Source organism: Schistocerca americana, chromosome 4 (assembly GCF_021461395.2).
Source record: "Schistocerca americana isolate TAMUIC-IGC-003095 chromosome 4, iqSchAmer2.1, whole genome shotgun sequence".
NCBI classification, from domain to species: Eukaryota; Metazoa; Arthropoda; class Insecta; order Orthoptera; family Acrididae; genus Schistocerca; species Schistocerca americana.
In genome coordinates this window covers 473,974,700-473,997,067 of record NC_060122.1, presented here as the reverse complement: position 1 = coordinate 473,997,067, position 22,368 = coordinate 473,974,700, and the positions used below count along the sequence as shown (strand labels likewise).

The window sequence follows — 22,368 nt, the reverse complement described above, 5'->3', positions numbered from 1 at the left end:
GTCTAGTCGGTAGACAGAACTTACTTTCGAGTTCGTTGGACGCTTCATGCATGGCTTTGTTTGGTTTTTGTTTGTCTGTGAGGCTTTGGCTACGTTTAAATTTGCAGTGAAGCTCCCTTTGCATTAGTAGCATCTTTCTACAACGGCTGCCGATGCACAGCGGGTGTTTTCCATCTCTCACAACTTTACTCGATACATATGTGTCTAAAGCGTATTGTAAAATGCTTTTGAACTTCGTCCACTGATGTTCAACATTTTCAGTGTTGGAGATAAAATTTTCGTATTGACCTGAAGCCTGTATCTTATATCTCTTGCTAAATAGAGAGATATTCCTTCCTTTCCGTGCATTCCTATTTTCAACTGTATTCAGTGAAGCTGTAATGGCCTTATGCTCACTGATTCCCTGTTCTATGCTGAGTCGAAAAGTTCGAGTCTGTTTGTCACCGGAGATCTAAGATGTTCCTTCACTAGTCGGTTCTCTGATTAATCACTCAAGGGAATTTTAGGTTAAGGCATTTAGAACAACTCCACACGATTCCCCGTCCCTGTAGCCTCAGTAGCGGTCTCCCAGCATGTAGTTGGTATCTCCGCCTAATACTATAACATGGCCAGGAAATTTACTCGAAATATTCTCCAAGTCCCCATCAAATGTTTCTCCACTACTTCCCCTGAGGCAGGGGCCTATAAAAGCATCCGATGACGACGTTTGATCCACCTTTAACACTTGTCTTCATCTAAATTATTTTGCATTCTCCACCATCAGTCGGTGTGTAGAATGCCATTGCTATTGACATCTGGTTTCAGTCAGCTTTTTATCCCTAGTAGACTGTGGGCATCCATAGACGCTCCTGCAGTTAACTAATACTCGTACCCTGCTAGACACTTCATACGTATAGTCCACGTCTGGCATATAAAAGGGGCCCTACAGTTCTCCACCTTTTACCAATGGAGGAGAAATGCACATCGCACAATCGCCTGAGCCTCTGGTGTAAACCTTCCATTCAGCTCCAAAGCAGATCAACTGCCTGAAGAGATCCCTCCACACCTCAAACGAGATTGCCCATCAAGCAAATAGAGTGGACATTGGCCTTCTTTCGCGACCTGCTTGCTATTTCACTGGGAGGCTCTGTCAACCCCCCTACAATTGGAGCTCCAAACGACAAGCAGTCCTAGCCTCTGTGCTTGTCCAGATCTCACAGGAAGATTGGCCACAGTCCTCACAGGTGAGGCGCCCTGTGCTATCTCAGATATACTTTCTGCAGTAGGCAGTATCTCAGACCCGTTTTTAAGACGTAAGGGAACAGCCATGTTGCTGGTGCCCACTGCCGCCTTCCGTTCAGAGGTTTGCGACACCACCACTGTTCTCCAATCATCGTCAGGTAATTGGCAACCAGAGAGCATATGAATCGGAAGACGCAGCAGCATCAGCGATCTCAGGCAACGCTATATTCTTCAGAGGTACAAAAGCTATCATCTCATGTGCCCCAACGCCACCACAGCCCATGGCAGCAGCCTGAAGCCTGTCGACCATGGCCCACAAAGCTTCCAGCTATGGCCAACTCCCTCTGCATACTTGCACAATAGGTGTAGCCCCTATCCACCATTAATAAATTTTTGTCCATACCTCAGGTAATGTAACACTAACCCAAGAATTTAAAGTCAGTCTACACAAACAAATGAAAAGCAGGCGAACTCTCCCAAAAAATAGCCATACTAAAACAGATTGATAAACAGCTACTGTTCACTTCTACACAGAAACAAGTATGAATACCACTAAACTGAGTGATACGTATAATATGTATTCAAACAATAAGCTGCTGCTATTGAACTCTGCACTGCTATGAGTCTAGAGCTCTACCACTTAAGTTTTCGGTGTCAGGTATACGAGCAAGTTTTGTTGCTGTGGTACTGCAGACTTCAGTTTAGTTACATAGATCAAGTGAAGTGTTTGATACCAGATTTGTCGAGCTGTGAACTATATAGGTCAAGTGAAATTTCCAGTATCACTTTTTTCAGGTTATACTACTCAGGTTTTGTTAATTATAGAGAAATTCGTTTGTTTGTTTTTTGTGTAAGTAACTGTTTTGTTATGTCTTCATGTCATTTCTGCAGTTAAATATTTTTTGTGTAACTTACATCTGTTTGCATGTTGTATAAGGTTGAAATAGGGGCAGTGGGCGTCTGCCATCTTAATGATCTCATGGTTCAAAGCCAATGGGTAATACCACAACCTTCAATAATACTGGATTTCTATAATATATTACCACAGATGGATACTGTACCCTGCTTGAGTCCCATTCCTTTACACATCTCTTCTTAATTATCTGCACAATACTAAATAACATTTCTGTAATCTTGTCAATAAAATTATATGTAGGCCTGTACTATTTTATGGTCGGAGCAGAAAGTTCCTGCTTCAACAAAACTTAATTCTGAAATGCTAAACCCGTTAGAATTTAAAGTAAATGTCCCATTGCGTCACATGGCCCATTGTGTCGCATGGCCCATTTATCGGGTTTTTAAAGTCTTGGTGTCAAATGTGTAGGAGTGATAGATCACATAACGGGTCATGACTTTTACTAGAGACAAGATGTTCGCTGACACTTATCGGCGAGCCTAGGCATGTTTTATAAGTAGCAAAACGAAAAACCAGTCCAAGTTGCAAATTTTTACTTTTTATTCATTCTATGACTAGTTTTGCACTGAGACCTATTTTCAAACCATCATAACAAAGTTGAAAATGGCACTTTTTGAAGGTGTCAGCAATGTGCAAAGAACATTTACAGTGTACTGCAGATGATCATTCCATGTTTGTGACATCTTCAAAAAGTGCCATTTTCGACTTTGTTATGATAAATGAAACCTGGTCTTGGCCCAAAGCTAGTCACCAAATGAATAGAAAGAAAAAAAATTGCAACTTGGACTGATTTTTTGTTCTAATGGTTAACCAAAGTAGCTGACCCAAGCTACGCCATCATTCTGGAAGTTCGTAAATGTTTTATAATTGATTACGCCCCTGAGAGGCAACAGGATACAGATATTCTGTGGTATTCATAGGCAGTGTGTGTTGCCTATTATCAAGTCGTCTGCTCTGAGTGAAAGGTTGTAGTTGAAGCTTCTAAAATATCTTTCTCCACTTACAAACACTCATTGTTAAGGTTTCTTTGTCGAAAATCACTCTATATGTTTCCTGGGGTATGCAAATATAGTACGCCTGATTAGTAGACCCGGTTAATTAGCTGAAATCTTGTCTCACCCAAGCTAGGTGAATTCAATAAAATGATGCCTATCATCACTGGAAAGCATTAGTAAACATTTTGGCTTTAACAGAGGAGTTCCCAATGACAATATCAGTCACCACAGCATGTATGATGCAAATACAGTATATACAAATTAGGGTACATTTTACAAATATCTGGATGATTCAGGAGAAAAAGAGGGGGAAAGAAATTCTTCATAAAATCTGAGATAAGCTTTCTAGATAATAAAACAGTGTGGATGCTGGAGCTGTTAACCATTTCTTCTGTTCTTATTACAGTTCTTGTCTTAGAGCTGTTGCATAATACTACCGATAATATAATTCCGTATGTACTCTAAACGCTATTGTAAAGCATATTGTAAGAGTATTTGGTATCATTATTCACTCAGCACGTTCCTGGTCCATTAGTGAATGGAATGTTAAAAAACGAGTTGTTTATACACCTTCATACAACACTAAAAAATGTAAACATTCTTATTATCGTTCTTAAAAGTAGCACACAATCCAAGCAGCAGCTTTTTCTGTGTGTTCTGTCTCTTACTTCAAAGAAGAACTGGCAGACATAAAGCTGTAAGGGTGTCTAGTGAGTTGGACTAGGATAGCTCAGGTAGCAGAGCACTTGCATGCAAAAGGCAAGAGTCCCAGGTTCAAGTCCTGATCTGCTAAACAGTGTTAATCTGTCAGGATGTTTCTAAGTAACAAAAAATAGATTAAAATTGTTTCTTGGCCAAGACCTGAACCTGCAATCTTGTATTTAGTAAGCAACATTCTTAGCAAATGAACCACCCAGGTACAAGTCATGACCTGTTTTCAATTCTGCCATTAACCCTACTTCTCATTTTTATTTTTCATTCTTCAGATGGTAGAGAATTGCCTGCAAAAGGCAAAGCTCAAGATGTACGTCATGAGTCAGCATACAGTTTTAATTTCCCTGTGAGTTTCAAAACAACAAACACCCCTCTGCAGAGTTCAAGATTCTTCCTTTGGATAGTCCGCAATTAAGATATTGTAAAATATAGTTCTGGGAAATGGAGCTTCATGGTTATACGAATAATGATCTCTTGCATCATCCAGAAAAGATAATAAAATACTATACAAATCATATCAATAACAAAAATTAAAATTTTGCTCTATTTTAACTGTGTTTTTTTTATAGGAAGTTAACAACAGTGAGTGATTTATAGAGTTAAATGGTTAAGTTGTCCACAAAACAAAGACTGGTTAAAAACCAAAGTGCTTTACTAGGCATGGTACCACTTAAGATGATATTTCCTTGCCTTCCTCCAAACATCAAACTGACTTCGCCAGCTAGTTTCGGGCAGACCTAAGTTTAACATGATCTCTGAACCACAGTACCACTCGATGTTGTTGTTGATGTGGTCTTCAGTCCTGAGACTGGTTTGATGCAGCTCTCCATGCTACTGTATCCTGTGCACGCTTCTTAATCTCCAAGTACATACTGCAACCTACATCCCTCTGAATCTGCTTAGTGTATTCATCTCTTGGTCTCCATCTACGATTTTTACCCTCCATGCTGCCCTCCAATACTACATTGGTGATCCCTTGATGCCTCAGAACATGTCCTACCAACCGATCCCTTCTTCTAGTCAAGTTGTGCCACAAAATTCTCTTCTCCGCAATCCTATTCAATACTTCCTCATTAGTTATGTGATCTACCCATCTAATCTTCAGCATTCTTCTGTAGCACCACATTTCGAAAGCTTCTATTCTCTTCCTGTCCAAACTATTTATCGTCCATACATGGCTACACTCCATACAAATACTTTCGGAAATGACTTCCTGACACTTAAATCTATATTCGATGTTAACAAATTTCTCTTCTTCAGAAATGCTTTCCTTGCCATTGAAAGTCTACATTTTATATCCTCTCTACTTCGACCATCATCAGTTATTTTGCTCCCCAAATAGCAAAACTCCTTTACTACTTTAAGTGTCTCATTTCCTAATATAATTCCCTCAGCATCACCCCACTTAATTCGACTACATTCCATTATTCTCGTTTTGTTTTTGTTGATGTTCACCTTATATACTCCTTTCAAGACACTATCCATTCCGTTCAACTGCTCTTCCAAGTCCTTTGCTGTCTCTGACAGAATTACAATGTCATCGGTGAACCTCAAAGTTTTTATTTGTTCTCCATGGATTTTAATACCTACTCCAAAGTTTTCTTTTTTTTTCCTTCACTGCTTCCTCAATATACAGATTGAATAACATTTGGGAGAGGTTACAACCCTGTCTCACTCCCTTCCCAACCACTGCTTCCCTTTGATGTCCCTCAACTTTTATAACTGCCATCTGGTTTCTGTACAAATTGTAAATAGCTTTTTGCACTCTGTATTTTACCCCTGCCACCTTCAGAATTTGAAAGAGAGTATTCCACTCAACATTGTCAAAAGCTTTCTCTAAGTCTACAAATGCTAGAAACGTAGGTTTGCCTTTCCTTAATCTAGCTTCTAAGATAAGTCGTAGGGTCAGTATTGCTTCACGTGTTCCGATATTTCTACGGAATCCAAACTGATCTTCCCCGAGGCCGGCTTCTACTAGTTTTTCCATTCGTTGTAAAGAATTCGCGTTAGTATTTTGCAGCTGTGACTTATTAAACTGATAGTTGGGTAATTTTCACTTCTGTCAACACCTGCTTTCTTTGAGATTGGAATTATTATATACTTCTTGAAGTCTGAGGGTATTTCGCCTGTCTCATACATCTTGCTCACCAGATGGTAGAGTTTTGTCAGGACTGGCTCTCCCATGGCTGTCAGTAGTTCTAATGGAATGTTGTCTACTCCCACGGCCTCGTTTCGACTCAGGTCTTTCAGTGCTCTGTCAAACTCTTCACGCTGTATCATATCTCCCATTTCATCTTCATCTACATCCTCTTCCATTTCCATAATATTGCCATCAAGTTCATCGCCGTTGTATAGACCCTCTATATACTCCTTCCACCTTTCTGGTTTCCCTTCTTTGCTTAGAACTGGGTTTCCATCTGAGCTCTTGATATTTTTCACATATACAAATAACTAACAGAGGTGGAAGAAAAGATAAATGACAAGGAAAAAAATCCAGATAAAGACGAGCCAGCCGAAGTTGCCATGCGGTTCTAGGCACTTCAGTCTGGAACCGCGCGACCGCTATGGTCACAGGTTCGAATCCAGCCTTGGGCATGGATATGTGTGATGTCCTTAGGTTAGTTAGGTTTAAGTAGTTCTAAGTTCTAGGTGACTGGTAACCTTACATGTTAAGTCCCATAGTGTTCAGAGCCATTTGAACCAGATAAAGACGAATTTGTGCTACTTATCATCAGCCCGAACAAGTGACATTGTAAATATGTGACACATATTGTAAACAACATGGCGACTATAAAGCCACATCAATAGCGATTTTTTTCAAACATGAGGAACACAGACAGTTTTGATTACGAGAACTTGCTATATCATAAAACAAATACTTTGAATTACAACTGTTACGATCAATCACATATAAATAAGAATAATTTCGCAAAAAGAAAAAAAACGAATTTAGTACTGGTATCATAAAAACAAGCTCTACAGCTGTAATGAACATTACAACACATGGTACAAAATAAAAAGAAATAGATTTTGTAAGTAAATGGCAGCTAGAACCAGAAAATAGACTTTACAGTCAAGAGGGGAGAGCAAATACACAGTTCTGAATATATGTATTTTTCATTAGTAACTAGAAAGGATCTTGACAAGATGCACAATTATCTGTAATGGTGTTTCTCAGTCTCTGCTAGAGCCACATAGCAAAAGTGTAGTGTCAATTTATTTTGTTCATACTGCAAATTCTGGTTCCCACTACAGTTATTTATGTGATATTCGACTCAGTTTCTTAAATAGATGATGTGCATCTTGTCAAGATCTTCAATTTACTATTGAAAACTATGTATCTTTGAAACTGTGTATCACAGTCTTCTCTTGAGCTATACAGGTAAAGTACATTTTCCGATATTAGCTAATATTTATTTACAATAAATATTTTTTTTACCTCCTATAGTCTACTGTGGTTTCCACTATAGCTGTTTTTACAATATTCAAATCAGTTTTTCCACAGGTAGTTATACTTCTTTTCATGAAAATGTTTTCGATTTTCTACTGAAAAGTATATACATTCGAAACTGTGTATCGTCATCTGCTCTTCACTTACATACATGAAGTCTTTTATCCGATGCTAGCTACTGTTAACTTACAACACATATTTGTTTGTACTGTGTCATAATGGTCATCACAATTGTAGAGCTTGTTTTTATGACACCAGTACTCAAATGCTTTTTCCCAAGAAATGTTTCTTTAATTTATATGTAATTAATCATAACAATTGTAATTCGAAGATTTGTTTTTAGATATACTGAGTTCTCTTAATCAAAACCGTGTTATGTTTGAAAAAATCGCCTTAAATATGACGTTATAATCGCCACGTTGCTTACTGTGTTTATCACATATTTATGACATCACTGGTCAAAGTCAGTGACTAGTATAGCGGACTCCTCTTTGTCCCGCAAATGATTCAAGTATCATAGAAATAAGTTTGCCTACACAGCGTAAGAGGAGACTACTGTATGTATTTTCCAATACTTGTACTTTTTAGCAGTAAAACGAAAATAGTTTAACAACAACAGCTTTAACTGTGTGTTAGAAAGAAACCAAATCGATTACCATGAAAATACTGATACAGCTGTAGTTAGTACCATGACATACAGTACAATTTTTTAAAAAATCTATCATAAATATATCTACACTAGTATTGGAAAATCTGGTTTAGCTACATGGAGTCTACAATACACAGTTCCAAATATATACATGAAAGCACAATGGTTAACACAAAAGATGTTTAACTATTTATCAGAATTAAAATTAACTGAGTCTTCTAAGAAAACACTTCACCTGTAGTGAAAATCAGCCTAAACAGTTTAAATTAAGAAAATAGTTTAACGAAAAAACGACTGCAAGCCCATTCGCACTACTGTCATGTTGAGGTCCGTCACATTGAGCCACCATCACGTCAGTGTGTATCCACAGTGTCTGTCATGTTGCGTTACATCGATTCACTTAGCCCAGTACCAAACAGTGAAATTTAGGCTATGTGTTACCATCTGTGATACAAAAAGTCAGAATACAGAATTGGAATGGAACAACTACAATAACGTTTCTTAATGGTCAAAGCAAACTTCTTGACCACTTTCATGTGGTAAAATGCTGAAAAGTGAAACATTTCGAAACATCTGTGTGTGTGTGTGTGTGTGTGTGTGTGTGTGTGTGTGTCTGTATATACTTCAAACAATATTTATATGGGAATACATAGAAACTCTTTACCTTATCCATTGTTTTTTCGTTATTGAACTAAATATGTCATAAACAACCCTATTTTTCTCCTTTGTTAGGGCTGACTTTTTCACTCAAGAATGTTATTTGATAAAGATTACTTCATCAACTTATATTCTTATTCATACACAGTGTGAGCATCAGCTGTGTTCTATTATTGTAAAACCTAAATCTTTTTTTGCTTCAGATATTTAACCCCACTTGTGGAGGAACATTGACTGGAAAAAATATGCAAGTTGCCATGGAACACTTACAATTTACCACCAAAGCAAAGCACAATCATTAAATTAAGATTAAGAGAACACAAACGCAGGAAATCCTCTACAACATCAGTGAGTGCCGCGAAAATAGGTTAACTTCTAATGTTAGCAGATGACACCATGGTCAAAACGTTTTTCGCGACAAACCTGGACATGACGTGACGTGGCGTAACAGTCCATTGACACCCTGTGTGAAAGCACCATTTGAAATGCATTGTGGAATATTTTAATGTGACGTGATGTGACGGTTAAGTGTGAATTGGCCTTGATACCAGTAACAGACTAAATATTATTGTTTCCTCTAAGACAGAACAGTATTTCGTTTCTCTATCATGTCAAAGTTTAAAAATATAGTTTCTCCCACAAACATGTAGGTAGAACTAACAAAAATGTAACAACAGAAAGCAATATAAAGGACAGCAAATCAAAATGCACGCCAAGAAGTCACGCCACAGCACCGATTACCGTTATTTTACTGGTCAAAGCTGACGATTAGTACCGCACATTCCTCTTGGTCCAAAAACCCACAGATAGAATGGGGATTCAACTTTACAATGCCATATTTTTGCTACAATGTTTTCGGAATGGACTACCAAGCCACGTTTGCAGAACACACTGACTGCTGTGTGGTCGCCGCCATCCAAAGTAGAACCATATGCTTGACGCTGAGTGGCATCCAGTGTTCACAACAGAGCCTCATGCCTCTGTGCCTGGTGGCGAAACTTCCACCACTGTACTGCGATTAAAATTAGTTGCGACTTTTGACATTTGGCTCACCAGAGGAGTGTGACGCCATTGCCCAGGTAACATGAATGACAAGTCGGCTTTCGCTAGCACGCTGCGAGCATTTCAGTTGGTAAAGCGCCCCTGTTGCCATGCCATGCTTAAACAGTCTGACGTAGAATCACGTGTTAGATGCACCTATGATCATTAGCTCTCGTTGTAAAGTGCTACTTTCTGGCTTTGAAATGTTCTGCAGTCGTCAGATATTGTGAACAAGTGTTTCGTGTTGGCATTGCGTTAATCATAACAGTGCGGCACGTCTGAACGCGAGATTCGCAATAAAAGTGGTCGCTTCTGAATTCGACAATAGCAATAAACAACGCGCCATGCGACTCCATTGTGGTGGATAGAGCTCCAAAACTGCGGTGGAGGAGAATGGATATTTTGCTCTGGGTACAAAGACATGATCCACAGAATAAAGTTGAACTAGCTTATATAAAGTGAAGTTAATGAAACTTGTAGTGCGTCACAAGCCAAAACCTCCATGCTACCAGGTCTATGAACTGGCTTACGCTAAAGGGCATAGTTTAATCAGGCTTCTTCCATATCATGCTCATTTAAATCCGACTCTGAATATATGGGGCTAGGTGAAAAGAAATGTAGTAAAAAACAATATGAATTTACACTCAGTGAGGCTGAAATGCCGACAAAAGAAGCCATTGCAAATGTTGCACCACAGGGCTGGTCTTGACTTGTCAGCCATACCAAGAAGACAGTTGCCAAAACATGGATTCATGAAGGACTGTGACAAATTTTGAGTAATACGTAACTTCTTTTGTTGTCATGTTAAAATCGTCTTCTTTTGCCAAAACACAACAGAGCTTACGAATATTCTTTTCACTATCATTCTAGCATAGTTGAAATTGTGGGACTAGTGCAGCAGGGGATACAACCCGTCGGCTTTGAACAATGACGTCACAAGTCGCCAGAGAACATGTATTACAGAGATGAAAGAGCTGAGGAGAATGTTGAGAAACAAAGGAATGCGAGAGAGATAAACATTGATCTTGTCAAAAGCATAAGTGTTTTTTGACTTAAAAAAAAAAAAAATCTCACGAGATAGAATAAACTGATCCTACTTTATTAAGCAATATCTTGTCAAAAGCCGAGAAGCGATTGTTCTTAATGTTCTAGCTCCCTTCAGTACGTAATAAGTGTTTTTTGACTTAAAAAAAAAAATCTCACGAGATAGAATAAACTGATCCTACTTCATTAAGCAGCTCCCTTCAGTACCTAATAAGTGTTTTTTGGCTTTTTTTTAAAAAAAAACTCACGAGGTAGAATAAACTGATCCTACTTTATTAAGCAATATCTTGTCAAAAGCCGAGAAGCGATTCTTCTTAGTGTTCTAGCTCCCTTCAGTTCGTAATAAGAGTTTTTTGGCATTTTAAAAAAAAAAAATCGCACGAGATAGAATAAACTGATCCTACTTCATTAAGTAATCAGTAAAGAAACGAAACTGAAACATAACAGCAAAAGCTTTTAGATTTACATTCAATTATTTTAATGATAGTGCTTATTAGAACACAGAACTGCTTTATTGTCTATGCCTCGAAGTGAAGTCTTTACGATCTATGACTAAGGAATGACGTCATTGTTCAAAGCCGACGGGTTGTATCCCCTGCTGCACTAGACCCGAAATTGTGACAGAATTCTGTAACAGTGTCTTATTATTGAGCAACTGAGGGCCAGATAGGTTAATAGCTACGAAAAAACCCATTGTCAATTTAAAAATAAATGTGTAACTTCTTCACTTTTGTTGTTGCAAAACCCACAGCAATTCTCGTTTCACCAGCTATTGATGGTAATTAAAAATTACATTGTTTCATTAAAAAATTGTAGTCGCTTTAATATCGCTGTAGCTATGGAAATTTCGCATATTAATCATATGGCAAAATACTCTCCTCTCAGCATGCTATCATTTGCCAAAATCTTGATTTTAAGTCTCACACTGTTTATGAGATATGAAGGATTTATGAATACTTAATTCAGGCTTTATCATTGGCACATGCATTCGTGACAGAGTGGTTTAAATACATCTAATTTTCTCGACAGTGGAGACAGATAGCGATATCCTTCCAAGTTTAAAGAATAATTCAATATTTCATCTAAATTTCATATGCAACAATATACGACCCCCATTTTTCACTGTAAACTTTAAGAATTTCTTGCAGTAGTTTAACTAACATCAAAATATCACAATGACAATAACCACTGACGAAATGATATGCAATTCATCATGAAGCTGGCGAACGACGCTACAAAATGTGTGAGAATCGGAGTTTTAAAATCGTTTGAGAAAGACTGCTGATTGATCAGCTTCTGCGACTTCCAGCTAGCACAGTCGGGCAAGCCTGACAGGTTTTGCGCCGAGTGGGGCAGGCGTTATCTTAACCCACAGAGGTATATATTGTTAATATAGGTCTTTGTCGTCACTTGACGCGTTCAGCTTACACCTCCTTCCACTATCTCTGTACTGAACTTTCAAAAGTTGCAACTAATTTTAAACGCACTATAAACATGGGGCAGTCATCGCGTTAAACAAGGTCGCACAATAATTCTTCATGCCACCCCACCTCGCAATAAGCCCTGGAGTGAACGCTGTAATAAATCATCACTGACATCAAAGGAACAAAACACCCACAGTACTACATACTGTGAATATAATACCTTCGTAAATTAATGTTTCATTATAAAGGAAAATGAGGAAAACTCTTGATCTATTTGTTTTTGTTTTTTCTTAAACATGTGCAGACATAATAAGTACCACTCCGCTATTAAGCTGTAAACGGGGTGCAGCGGCTCTGGTGACAGAGGATGAAGTGCAAAGATTAATCTTGATTTGATGTAAGGACGTGTTGGTATTCGCATCCAGTTTTTTTTTTAAACAATGAAAATGTATCATTACCCTGAGAACGGTGATATCACAGATAAATAACACAAGACTACAAGGAAATTTAATATCATGATGAGCCAACGGTGGAAATGAAACGCTATTATCATAGACCGAAAGCAGACACCAAAAATACATGAGGGAGCTCGTTTGTAGGTTGTCAAATCAGCTGGAAAACATGGGTCATTGCGTGTTTAAACGCGTCGAGCAACGTAAATTATCTAATCTGTTTTGAAATACTTGATGAAATTGCATACTGTTTCTAACTTCAAAAGCTTTCTATTTTTAAAAAAGTGTTTTGATACACATACCTCTACTGCTTTTCTGACTACCGAAGCAGCACCTTCTACAGATCCATTGTCATGGTGGATGAGAAGTGCAGCACATACATTTGCTGCCCGGAGACAGATGAGAGGAAACTCGGTACTTCTTATTTCACTAGCGCGAATCGCATCAAGAAGAATATTTGCACCTTTTAATTCGTTACCACATCTGGTTAAAAATTTAGCTTCTTCAGTAGATATGTGCAACATTATCGCCTGAAGTCTCGATTTACACTCAGCATCTAGGTTGCCCAAATCCATCACGAAATTTAATTTGTTGACAATAGCTTGAAAAAGCACCTGAGTTCCTTTTAAATCATTGTTTTTGAAAAGTTCGTCCCCCTCATTCTGAAGAACGAATTTTAATTTTGAATACTGCTCTTCAATAATTTCAAACGTTTCCTTGACTTCTTCCATTTTTGTCCCGTTTTGATGAATCACATATCAATCATAATCTGTTGACCATAAATACACAATAATGGATTCTTAGTCACAACGACGTTTGTGCCAGAGATAAGATTTTGTAGGAGCATTCAAAATTATGCACTTAAAGTTCCTTCCTTCTTGCGTGCTGTCAGTGAGACTTGTGTCTGTGTGTTTTATAAGAAGCATATACCTGGCTAAATGACGGATATTTGCTGGAAGCCAAATAAACAAAATTGTACGCTTGTCTAGAAGTTTCTATGTATACCGAAAGAAACCGTCCTACATAAATATTTTTGCAGAACAGAGATGCAATAATAAAAGCAAAGCAACAAACATTTCACTTAGAAAACAGTATCTTGTTCAACTGATACAGATCGTATTTATTGTTAGACCTTATTCTCTCCTAACATTGTCCCCAGCATTAGGGTGCAAGATCACTCTAAATAGGTTATTCAACCGCACAGGCATACAGGAAAATAAAGATTGTCTGCCTTGAGACCTTTATTGTAGCATGGCATCTCGACAAGCATTCCAATTTTACAAGTAAAGATGTACCAGAGACTCATGTCTTTGCGACCTGTGATGAAGTCTCTGAACTGACATGAGCTTAGATAGTCGGTGTAAACATGCGGTTAGAGGTGGGCCAAACGGTTATTCTGGAGTAACCGTTATCACAGTTCCAGTTATTCTTTGATAACCGTTATCGTTAACGGTTATTAATAACTGCCAAGTTATTTTTCGCTAGCGAATACCGATAACTCAGACAGTTAAATAACGAGTAACGACATAGTTGGAATCCATCAGTTTAGTTATCAGTATAACTGCGAGTAGTGTGAAATAGCAGGAATGTCGTATGAATCGTGTCATAACCTCAGCTTATTAACTCCGGGTACATTTTAGTTGATGTTAGAACGATTATTAGTGTTTCATATTAAATGTATGTAGGTTATCGGCCGCTATAAGAAATATTATCTTCGCAGCTGCAACAAAAAGTACGCGGAACTTCGCCACAGCACTGTTTAAGTAAAATGTTAACAACGTGCGTTTTTAAGTGTGAAGAAATATGTAAACTGAATACTTTAGGTTAAATTCGGAGCTTAATTTCTTGTGTTGTTTACTTAATAGAATAAAGTGTACTGCCTTGTAATACAACACAAAAATATACGTAATGTGAAAGATTCGTTTACTCCTCTAAAAGATAGTCATATGGTTGAAAGTGTGAGTACGCCAGTTGGAAAACTGCTCGATTTCTCCAGCTGCAGCATGTGTATAACATAGGATGAATGGAAGCGTCCGATTCCACCCGTCTGCTTTGACCTGTGACGTAAGGTTCGGTAATCCCATAACATATAAAGACATGCAGATCGAAAAGATTTACAGTGTTAAATTTCTGGGATTATAACTCGATAATAAATTCAGTTGGGACGGGCTTACCACAGAATTGCTAAAGCTCCGAAACAAATCTGTATTTGCAGTTAGAATGGTGTCAGATGTAGGAGACACAAATGTAAAAAAGTTAACATACTTTTATTCTGTTATGTCATAAGGGATCATACTCTGGGGCAACTCATCAACGGAGCAAAAGTTTTTAGCATGTAAAAGCGTGTAGGCCTAATAAAAATCGTTTGTGGTATAAATAAAAGAACACCATGTTCTGTTCAAGGAACTTCATATTCTAACCACTGCTTTATAGTATATTTATTCTTTAATAAAATTTGTTGCAAGTATTTCCAACCAATAGCACCATACATAGTATCAATACTAGGAATAAGAACAGCTATCTACATAAAGATCTAAAATCACTTACCTTGGACCAGAAAGGGGTTCAATATTCAAGAACACACATTTTCAATAAACTGCCAGCAACCATTAAAAACTTGGTTTCAGATAAAGCACGGTTTACTGAGAGTTTGAAAGACTTTTTGATAGGCAACTCCTACTCTATAGATGAATATCTTAACAGGGACTGTTAGACCAGCTTAAGTAAAAATTCTGTTACCAGCATATTTCAGTTTTGACAGCACTTGGTCACAACAGTCAAGATCAGGTATTGTGTGTGTGTGTGTGTGTGTGTGTGTGTGTGTGAGATAAATTTATTAAATGTGCGTAACTATGTTTTGTTCTGGCAGTGTATTAATACTGTACATATTAGCAACTCCAGTTTACTGCAATATTTTGACAATCTCGTGACAGATGATGATGGTGGTAAGTATTATACTCAAATGCTTTATGTTATACTTTGACATGTTGCACATCCATGAGAATCATCTCATTTTTGTGTCCCTGGGACAAAAACAGGTTAATCTAATCTACAGTGAGGGTTTTGATTTTGTGGTGGGAGAATGACTAATGCGTATGCCCAAGCCTTCAGTTTGTTGTGTATCTCTCATGTTTGGCATTATTGTATACAGAATTCCAGTTCTGAATGATTAACATCTCATAAGGCTTAATGTATCAGATGTCATTACAATACATTTTCACTCTTTTATACAATTCTTCTTTGGATATCCAGATTGTGAGAGTATGAATTAATGGTATTGCGTAGGTAATACAAATTTGCAGTAATTTTTCAGAAATCTGATCTTGACTGTTGCAGTAAAGTGCTGTCAAAACTGAAATAATACTTTTTACTTAAGTTACTCTACCAGACCCTGTTAAAATATTGATCTACAGGAAATACAAAATTTCCTTTCCTGGGGAATGCTTTACCTGTGGATTCCACGTTTTGCTTTTTTTTTCTGTCTCACACGAGGCAATAACACGAATCCTTTCGAAACACTTCATCTGTCAATGCCAGCTGCTTGCTTTGATCTTTTTGCAGTTTAATATCATGACAGTTAACTGTCTGAATAGGTAAGACTAATTCATGAACAAGACAAGATTAGCACTCAAAATGAAGGGCTAAGTCTTGCATATAACAACCTCAACATAGCAATGAGTGCACCTAACAGAATTTTTCAGTGTTGCTTAACATAACAGAAAATAAACTGACTTGAGCTCTTTGAAAACAAAAAAGCATATTTTATTCAAAAATGTTCATGTAGTATGCACAAGTGTTAATAGGCCCAAATGTAAGTAAATCTATACTTTTATTTAAATACACTGACAAAGTATCTGACGTGATTATTGTAAGCATATTGTATTCATGCCAAATATACCTCTGTGAAATGCTTCAATTGCAATACATATGTTTGAAGTGTACACTGGACAATGTTCCTGCATAAAAGTGATATGCTCCAAACTATGTATAAAATGTTTCAAAGTCAATGGCCAAAAACTAATGAAATGAAAAAAAGCCTATTTGCAATGGATGTGTACAAATTGAGGAAACTCATTTTTCTCTCACTAATGCCACAAAGCTAAGTCTCACCAAATTACTTAAGTTTCTTTGTATTCAAGTTGACCTGATACAGCACTGGCACTTTTTCATCATGATGCTACCAAGCATTAGTGATGGGGGTATACTTGGAGAAGATACTCAACTATGTTCCATTTTTAGATCACCGCCAATACTCAAGGCATTTCAGTAAGTTTAAAATCCCTAGAAAGTATTAACATGTTGCACACACACTACTACACTTCACTTCATAGCTTTCCATACTATGTATGAGACAGCAAGTGTTTGTGCTCACAGTATTGCCACAAATTGACATTTCTTGAGAAGGTAGGAGATGTGATACATGTATCACTTGAGATAAGTTTCCTATCCTGCTCCAAAATTAAAATATATTCTTACAAGATTACTGCACAGCTGTTTAATTTCTGTATGTTCTATGTAAGACACCTATGTTCATGAGACAGTAATATCACCTCAACAAAGACATTACCATGCCACATGAGAGATTACCATATTTGTATATAAAATATATCCTAAAATGGTAGTAAGTGCTCGTCTTTGAGCTCATGGGTTTTCAACAAATTACTTAAAGAGTACAGGGAACAAAAGGAAGGAAGATAAGTTAAAACAAAAAATGGTAACCAACACAAATGTATGTACATGTGAGATCAATTTTATTCTGACTTTTCCACAATGATATGTAACACTTAAAACATTGCAGCATTATAAAGAGAATGAATAAATAAATATTTAACATGTCAGAGACTGAGCAGAAACTCAGATTGGAAATGGCAGGTAATCTGCAATGGCCTATTCAGTGGAACCAACAAAAGAATTTGCCTAAAGGAATTTAGGGTACCCACATAAAATGTAAATCTGGATGTTCAAACAGGCGAAGGGTCCCAATGCACCTGAATGCAAATTCGGTGCCAGAACCACAGTACAATTTTCTCAGTAATTTAACATGTGACCACAAATACAAATGTATGAACTTTTTTATTTCATCCAAGAATATCTCAACATAATACAACAAACATCAATAATTCAAAATTTGGGTATACACACAATGTTTAAAGGATCTCTAAGGTTGGGACAGGTGGTCAGCCGTGGCCTTGATGAAGGAACCATCCCGGCATTTGCCTTAGCGATCCAGGAAAACCATGGAAAACCCGAATCAGGATGGCCAGACAGAGCGAACCCCATCCTCCTGAATATGATGGTCAGTGCTGTTAATAGCTACACTGCCTCATTCAGTTGTTACCTATTGTACAATGTTCTGATTTACATGAAAATAGATCTTACCACTAGCAAAAATAATGATTAAATATATATGCAATTACACTTTAACATTTTTCTTTATCACTTTACACAAACAGACCACACAACACTTTGTTCACGGAACTTCAATAAACTGCCAGAGGCTGCTTCAGCAGTTGCTGCATATATGAGAAGTTATCTGAAACAGAAGAGCAGGAAACAAACAGCAGAAATATCCTTGTCTAAAGACACTTTAGAAACAACATAAAAACTTGCAGCAACTACTTAGCTGACTCACATTAGTAGTAAACATATTCACTTAAGGCATGTCTAGCAATTAATTTAATATGTTCTTCAAACTTCTAAATGTATGCTGATAAAACTACACTAGAGTGTGACCACAATGAAACTAACAATGTAAGGGATATCTTTTACACAAATTCTGGGATGTTAACATCTGAATAGCTGTTCTCTGCAAAACACTTTTTTATAGTTGGAGGGTCCAGCATGTGAAGCAAGATACTGAAACTTGCTAAAGACTTACTGAAATTTATCTTTTGATGCAGTTTTAGATTTGAAGTTAACATTTAAATACCTCGCATAATGACTGACTTTTTAAGTAAACAAAATGTCCATGAAAGCCTCTAATAATAATTCCATGTCCCACAATGTAATTTCATTTTTTTAAAGAGTGGAGCCCCTCCACACTGCCACTAGCAAAAGTTCTACAATCACCTCTGCATTGATTAGTTTTTTAATCAATACAGGTCCATCAGGAGATAGAAAATGGATGAAAAATGTAACAAGAATTGAGATTTTAAGGGCAGAGGGCAAAACATGTCATGGCAAGCACCAAGGGTAAAAAATCCTCCACAACTGTTGAACAGGTAGTAAGAGCAGTAGTGGATATCTTGCTGTCTGCAGCAGATCATGCAAGGGTAGGTCACATTAGTAAGTGGGTACCATGCAGTTTGATACTAGTGTTATAACCACCTGCACATCAGTACAAATGCATGTTGGAGCACATCAGGCTACAGTGGGAAAGGCCAGTTGCACCCTTTCTGTACTCCAACGTACTTACATTTAATGCCCGATTTAATAAAAATTATACTCTTCCATTTCTGGCACCCTTTCTAGAATACAAACTAGCAAAATTGAGAATTTGTTGTGTTCCACCACAAAGATAGGAAAACTTCTGTGTTTTGCAAATGAAATTTAGTATTGAGCACAAGAGGTTTCACCAATTCACATTTGGCATTTTCAGTGGTATTCCTTTCGGTCCTATTCAAAGAAACCATTTCTTCCAGTAAATATTTCTCAGCAGGTAACCTATACTGCAAGTCTACAAAGGCTGAAGTGTTGTTATCATTATAATAAAACAATTTCAGTTAACATCTGAGGAAAATAGCATATTAACAATAATATATGGATTAGTGTTAACACACATGAAACTGATGTCAGTATTATTTTAAGAAACTTGAAATTCAAAATAATTAAATTTTTAAGTAAAGCAGAAAACAAAATGCTACTGTACTTACAAACTTTGAGGTGCCACATGCCTCGACACAGGCTACCAATAACCCACAAGTATTTTTGACATCTCATGCCTCACAGGTACTAAACTGGATTGCAATCTGATGATTGCTGCTATCAACATGAAAGATAATATAGTTGTATCCAGTGACCAAATTTCAAAGCCGATACTGAAATTAAGTTCTAAGTTACAAATTCCAGTATTTACATATACATCACTGGTAATCCATTCACGTGTCATAACATTAAACTCAGTGCAAATGTACCTCCATTTTAAGTGAAAGGTCAAGTTTGCCATTCTATGCAAAACGCTATTACCTCATACTTCAAGTTTGCCTCTATAGGACTGTGTAACATTTGCTGCTGCTGGAAGACTATCGGAGCCATAACTGGAACAAAGAGCTCCGAGTTACCACCTGCCAATATAAACAAACTTCAATTTTAAACTGAAGGTGAAATATGTCATATGTATTCAAACCACTACCACATTATTCTTCAAGCTTCTCGCATTATGGCTGTGTGATGTCTGCTGCTGCTGACTTCTGGAGCTGTAACAGGAACAAAGAGCTTTGAGTTACCATTTGCCAGTTTGCTCTTAAGGACTGTAACTGTACCATCATTTTAAGTGAAAGGTGAAATTTGCCAAATGTGTATCCAAACCACTAGTACCTTATTCTTCAAGTTTCCCATTTTATAACTGTGACATCTGCTGCTGGTGGCGGTTTTCTGGAGCTATAACTGGAACAAAGTTCTATGTGTTACTGACTGCCAAACTACATTACACACTTCAAATGTACCTGCATTTTAAGTGGAAGTTGAATTTCCCACACATGTATCCAAACCATTAGTACCTTGTTCTTCAAGTTTCCCATTTTATAACTGTGTGACATCTGCTGCTGGTGACTGACTTCTGGAGCTGTAACAGGAACAAAGAGCTTTGAGTTACCATTTGCCAGTTTGCTCTTAAGGACTGTAACTGTACCTTCATTTTAAGTGAAAGGTGAAATTTGCCAAATGTGTATCCAAACCATTAGTACCTTATTCTTCAAGTTTCCCATTTTATAACTGTGTGACATCTGCTGCTGGTGACTGACTTCTGGAGCTATAACTGGAACAAAGTGCTCTGACTTACTGACTGACAATATACATTACACTTCAACACAAAACCACTAGTACTCTTTTAATGTAGCATAACAAATATATGTTATGCCGTACAGTTATATCTCCATTTTAAGGGAGAGATTAAATATGCTAAAAATGTACCCAAACTAGAATTACCTTACTGTTATAATATCCCAAGTATTAAACTGAGACTCATCTGCTGGTGTTGGTGTGCCTCTCGAATCCACTACTGAAACAAACATCTAAGATAAGAAAACCATATTTTGGGACCAGTAATCTCTCATTAAATACAATAAATAACACGTACCCTGTAACAGGAAATTCAGGAGTTAGTACTGTTCATATTTAGAAATATAAGTTTTTCAACTTTGGACGCCTTCAGCCGTGTTCGCCTTTCATTTATAATGATACCAGTTTTAGAAAATATTCTTTCGCACGGCACAGAAGTGGCCACTATATTGAATTTTTCCCTCACCACTTTAGCAATATGTGGGAAAATATATTGATTTTCACGCCACCATGCCAGTGGATCCTCACTTCTACTAATAACTGGGCTGTCCATGTACCTTTGTACTTCCACAATAGCAGCTGACTGAGGAGTGCCCTGGGGCTGTGTTGATTTTACAATTGCATCATAGACACCCCATACTGACAAGGGATCAGTGGTGGTTGAAGTTGACACAGTTTCATGGCTCTGGCCTGTGTTTGTCAGTCTTCTGTCACCCATCTTTTGTGCTACTAGTTCAATAAGCTGTTTCTTTGCATTATCTGCTGCAACTCGGCTTTCAAACACAAGAGATTTAAACCGTGGATCTAGTAGAGTGGCTACTCCTATAGATTTGCTCATCTCTACATTGTGGAAACGGTCCTTCAGGCCTTTTGTTAATTCTTCAATGATAGTCCTTGTCACACTGTTAAATGGCCGTTTCAAAAGTTCTGCACACACTGATAATAATCCCCTTGTCAGAACAATAACCTGAAAATTGGAATAAGTTCAATGTAACACAAACAGTACAGTATCTCAGAAATGATTATGCCATAATACCACAGCTAACATTTTAGCAAGAAAAAAAGCTGCTTAACTTACTTGGCTGCCAGTAGGATATGACTCAGCACTAAGCTGTGTTGAAACCTGTGCAAATGGCTTCAACACAGAGCAGAGTTCTGAGCAGATGTTCCATTCCTCGTCGGTAAGTTGTTCAAAATCAACTGTGAATAGTACAAGTGAAGTCTTCACTGCATCTTTAATTTCAACTATTCGCTCCAACATATACAGAGTAGAGTTCCACCTTGTTGGCACCTCCTGCACCAGTTTTTTAACATGACCTGCCCCATTATTTTGTTGGTATGTCAGCAGTCTTTCTGTTGCCTTGCAGCTTCTCTTGAAGAATGCTACAATAGTTTTCACTTTCTGCTGAATTGACACAAAATGTTTTAGTGCGTTCTGAACAATAAGATTCAATGTATGTGCATAGCACCCAAAGTGTTTCCACTGTAAAATGGATACTGCATTTTTAATATTTGGTGCATTATCCGTCACAACCAGCAAAACTTTGTCTGTCAGCCTGAAGTTATCTGTCGTGCCTATTAGAGATGCCGACAGATTTGGAGCAGTATGTGCACCAGACAATTGGGAACATCCTAACAACACCGATTGCAAGGTGAAATCTTCAGACACAAAATGCCCTGTCACCGCCATGTAACCTTCATTTGCTGCCGATGTCCAGCAATCTGTGGTCAAACAAACTGTCTTCGCAGCTGACAGTTTGTCTACCACTTTCTCCTTTGCTGCTGTGTATGCTGCTTGCAGCATTA

The 22,368-nt window shown here is 37.5% G+C and overlaps 2 protein-coding genes across 2 annotated transcripts in view; one reads left to right on the top strand and one right to left on the bottom strand.

Moving 5' to 3' along the window:
• Positions 1 to 13,912: 13,912 nt before the first annotated feature.
• Positions 13,913 to 22,368, top strand: part of LOC124612632 (armadillo-like helical domain-containing protein 3) — a 128,318-nt gene continuing 119,862 nt past the window's right edge. The window contains exon 1 of the mRNA XM_047140930.1: positions 13,913 to 13,935. The gene's annotated coding sequence lies outside the window, so the exon portion shown is untranslated. The remainder of the gene's footprint in view (positions 13,936 to 22,368) is intronic.
• On the bottom strand, positions 19,402 to 22,366 carry LOC124613558 (E3 SUMO-protein ligase ZBED1-like). Its single transcript, XM_047142271.1, has 6 exons — positions 21,641 to 22,366; positions 20,861 to 21,529; positions 20,710 to 20,779; positions 20,469 to 20,539; positions 19,750 to 19,979; positions 19,402 to 19,601 (listed from the first exon to the last, which is right to left on the bottom strand). Exons 1-2 carry the CDS (start codon positions 22,364 to 22,366, stop codon positions 20,876 to 20,878), a joined length of 1,380 nt encoding a protein of 459 aa, XP_046998227.1. The 3' UTR covers positions 19,402 to 19,601; positions 19,750 to 19,979; positions 20,469 to 20,539; positions 20,710 to 20,779; positions 20,861 to 20,875.

Coding starts and splice junctions, on each gene's coding strand:
- LOC124613558 (XM_047142271.1), bottom strand. CDS start 22,366: ATGCTGCAAGCAGCATACACAGCAGCAAAGGAGAAAGTGGTAGACAAA. Junction 21,530..21,640: donor CATATCCTACTGGCAGCCAA/GTAAGTTAAGCA, acceptor TCCAATTTTCAG/GTTATTGTTCTGACAAGGGG.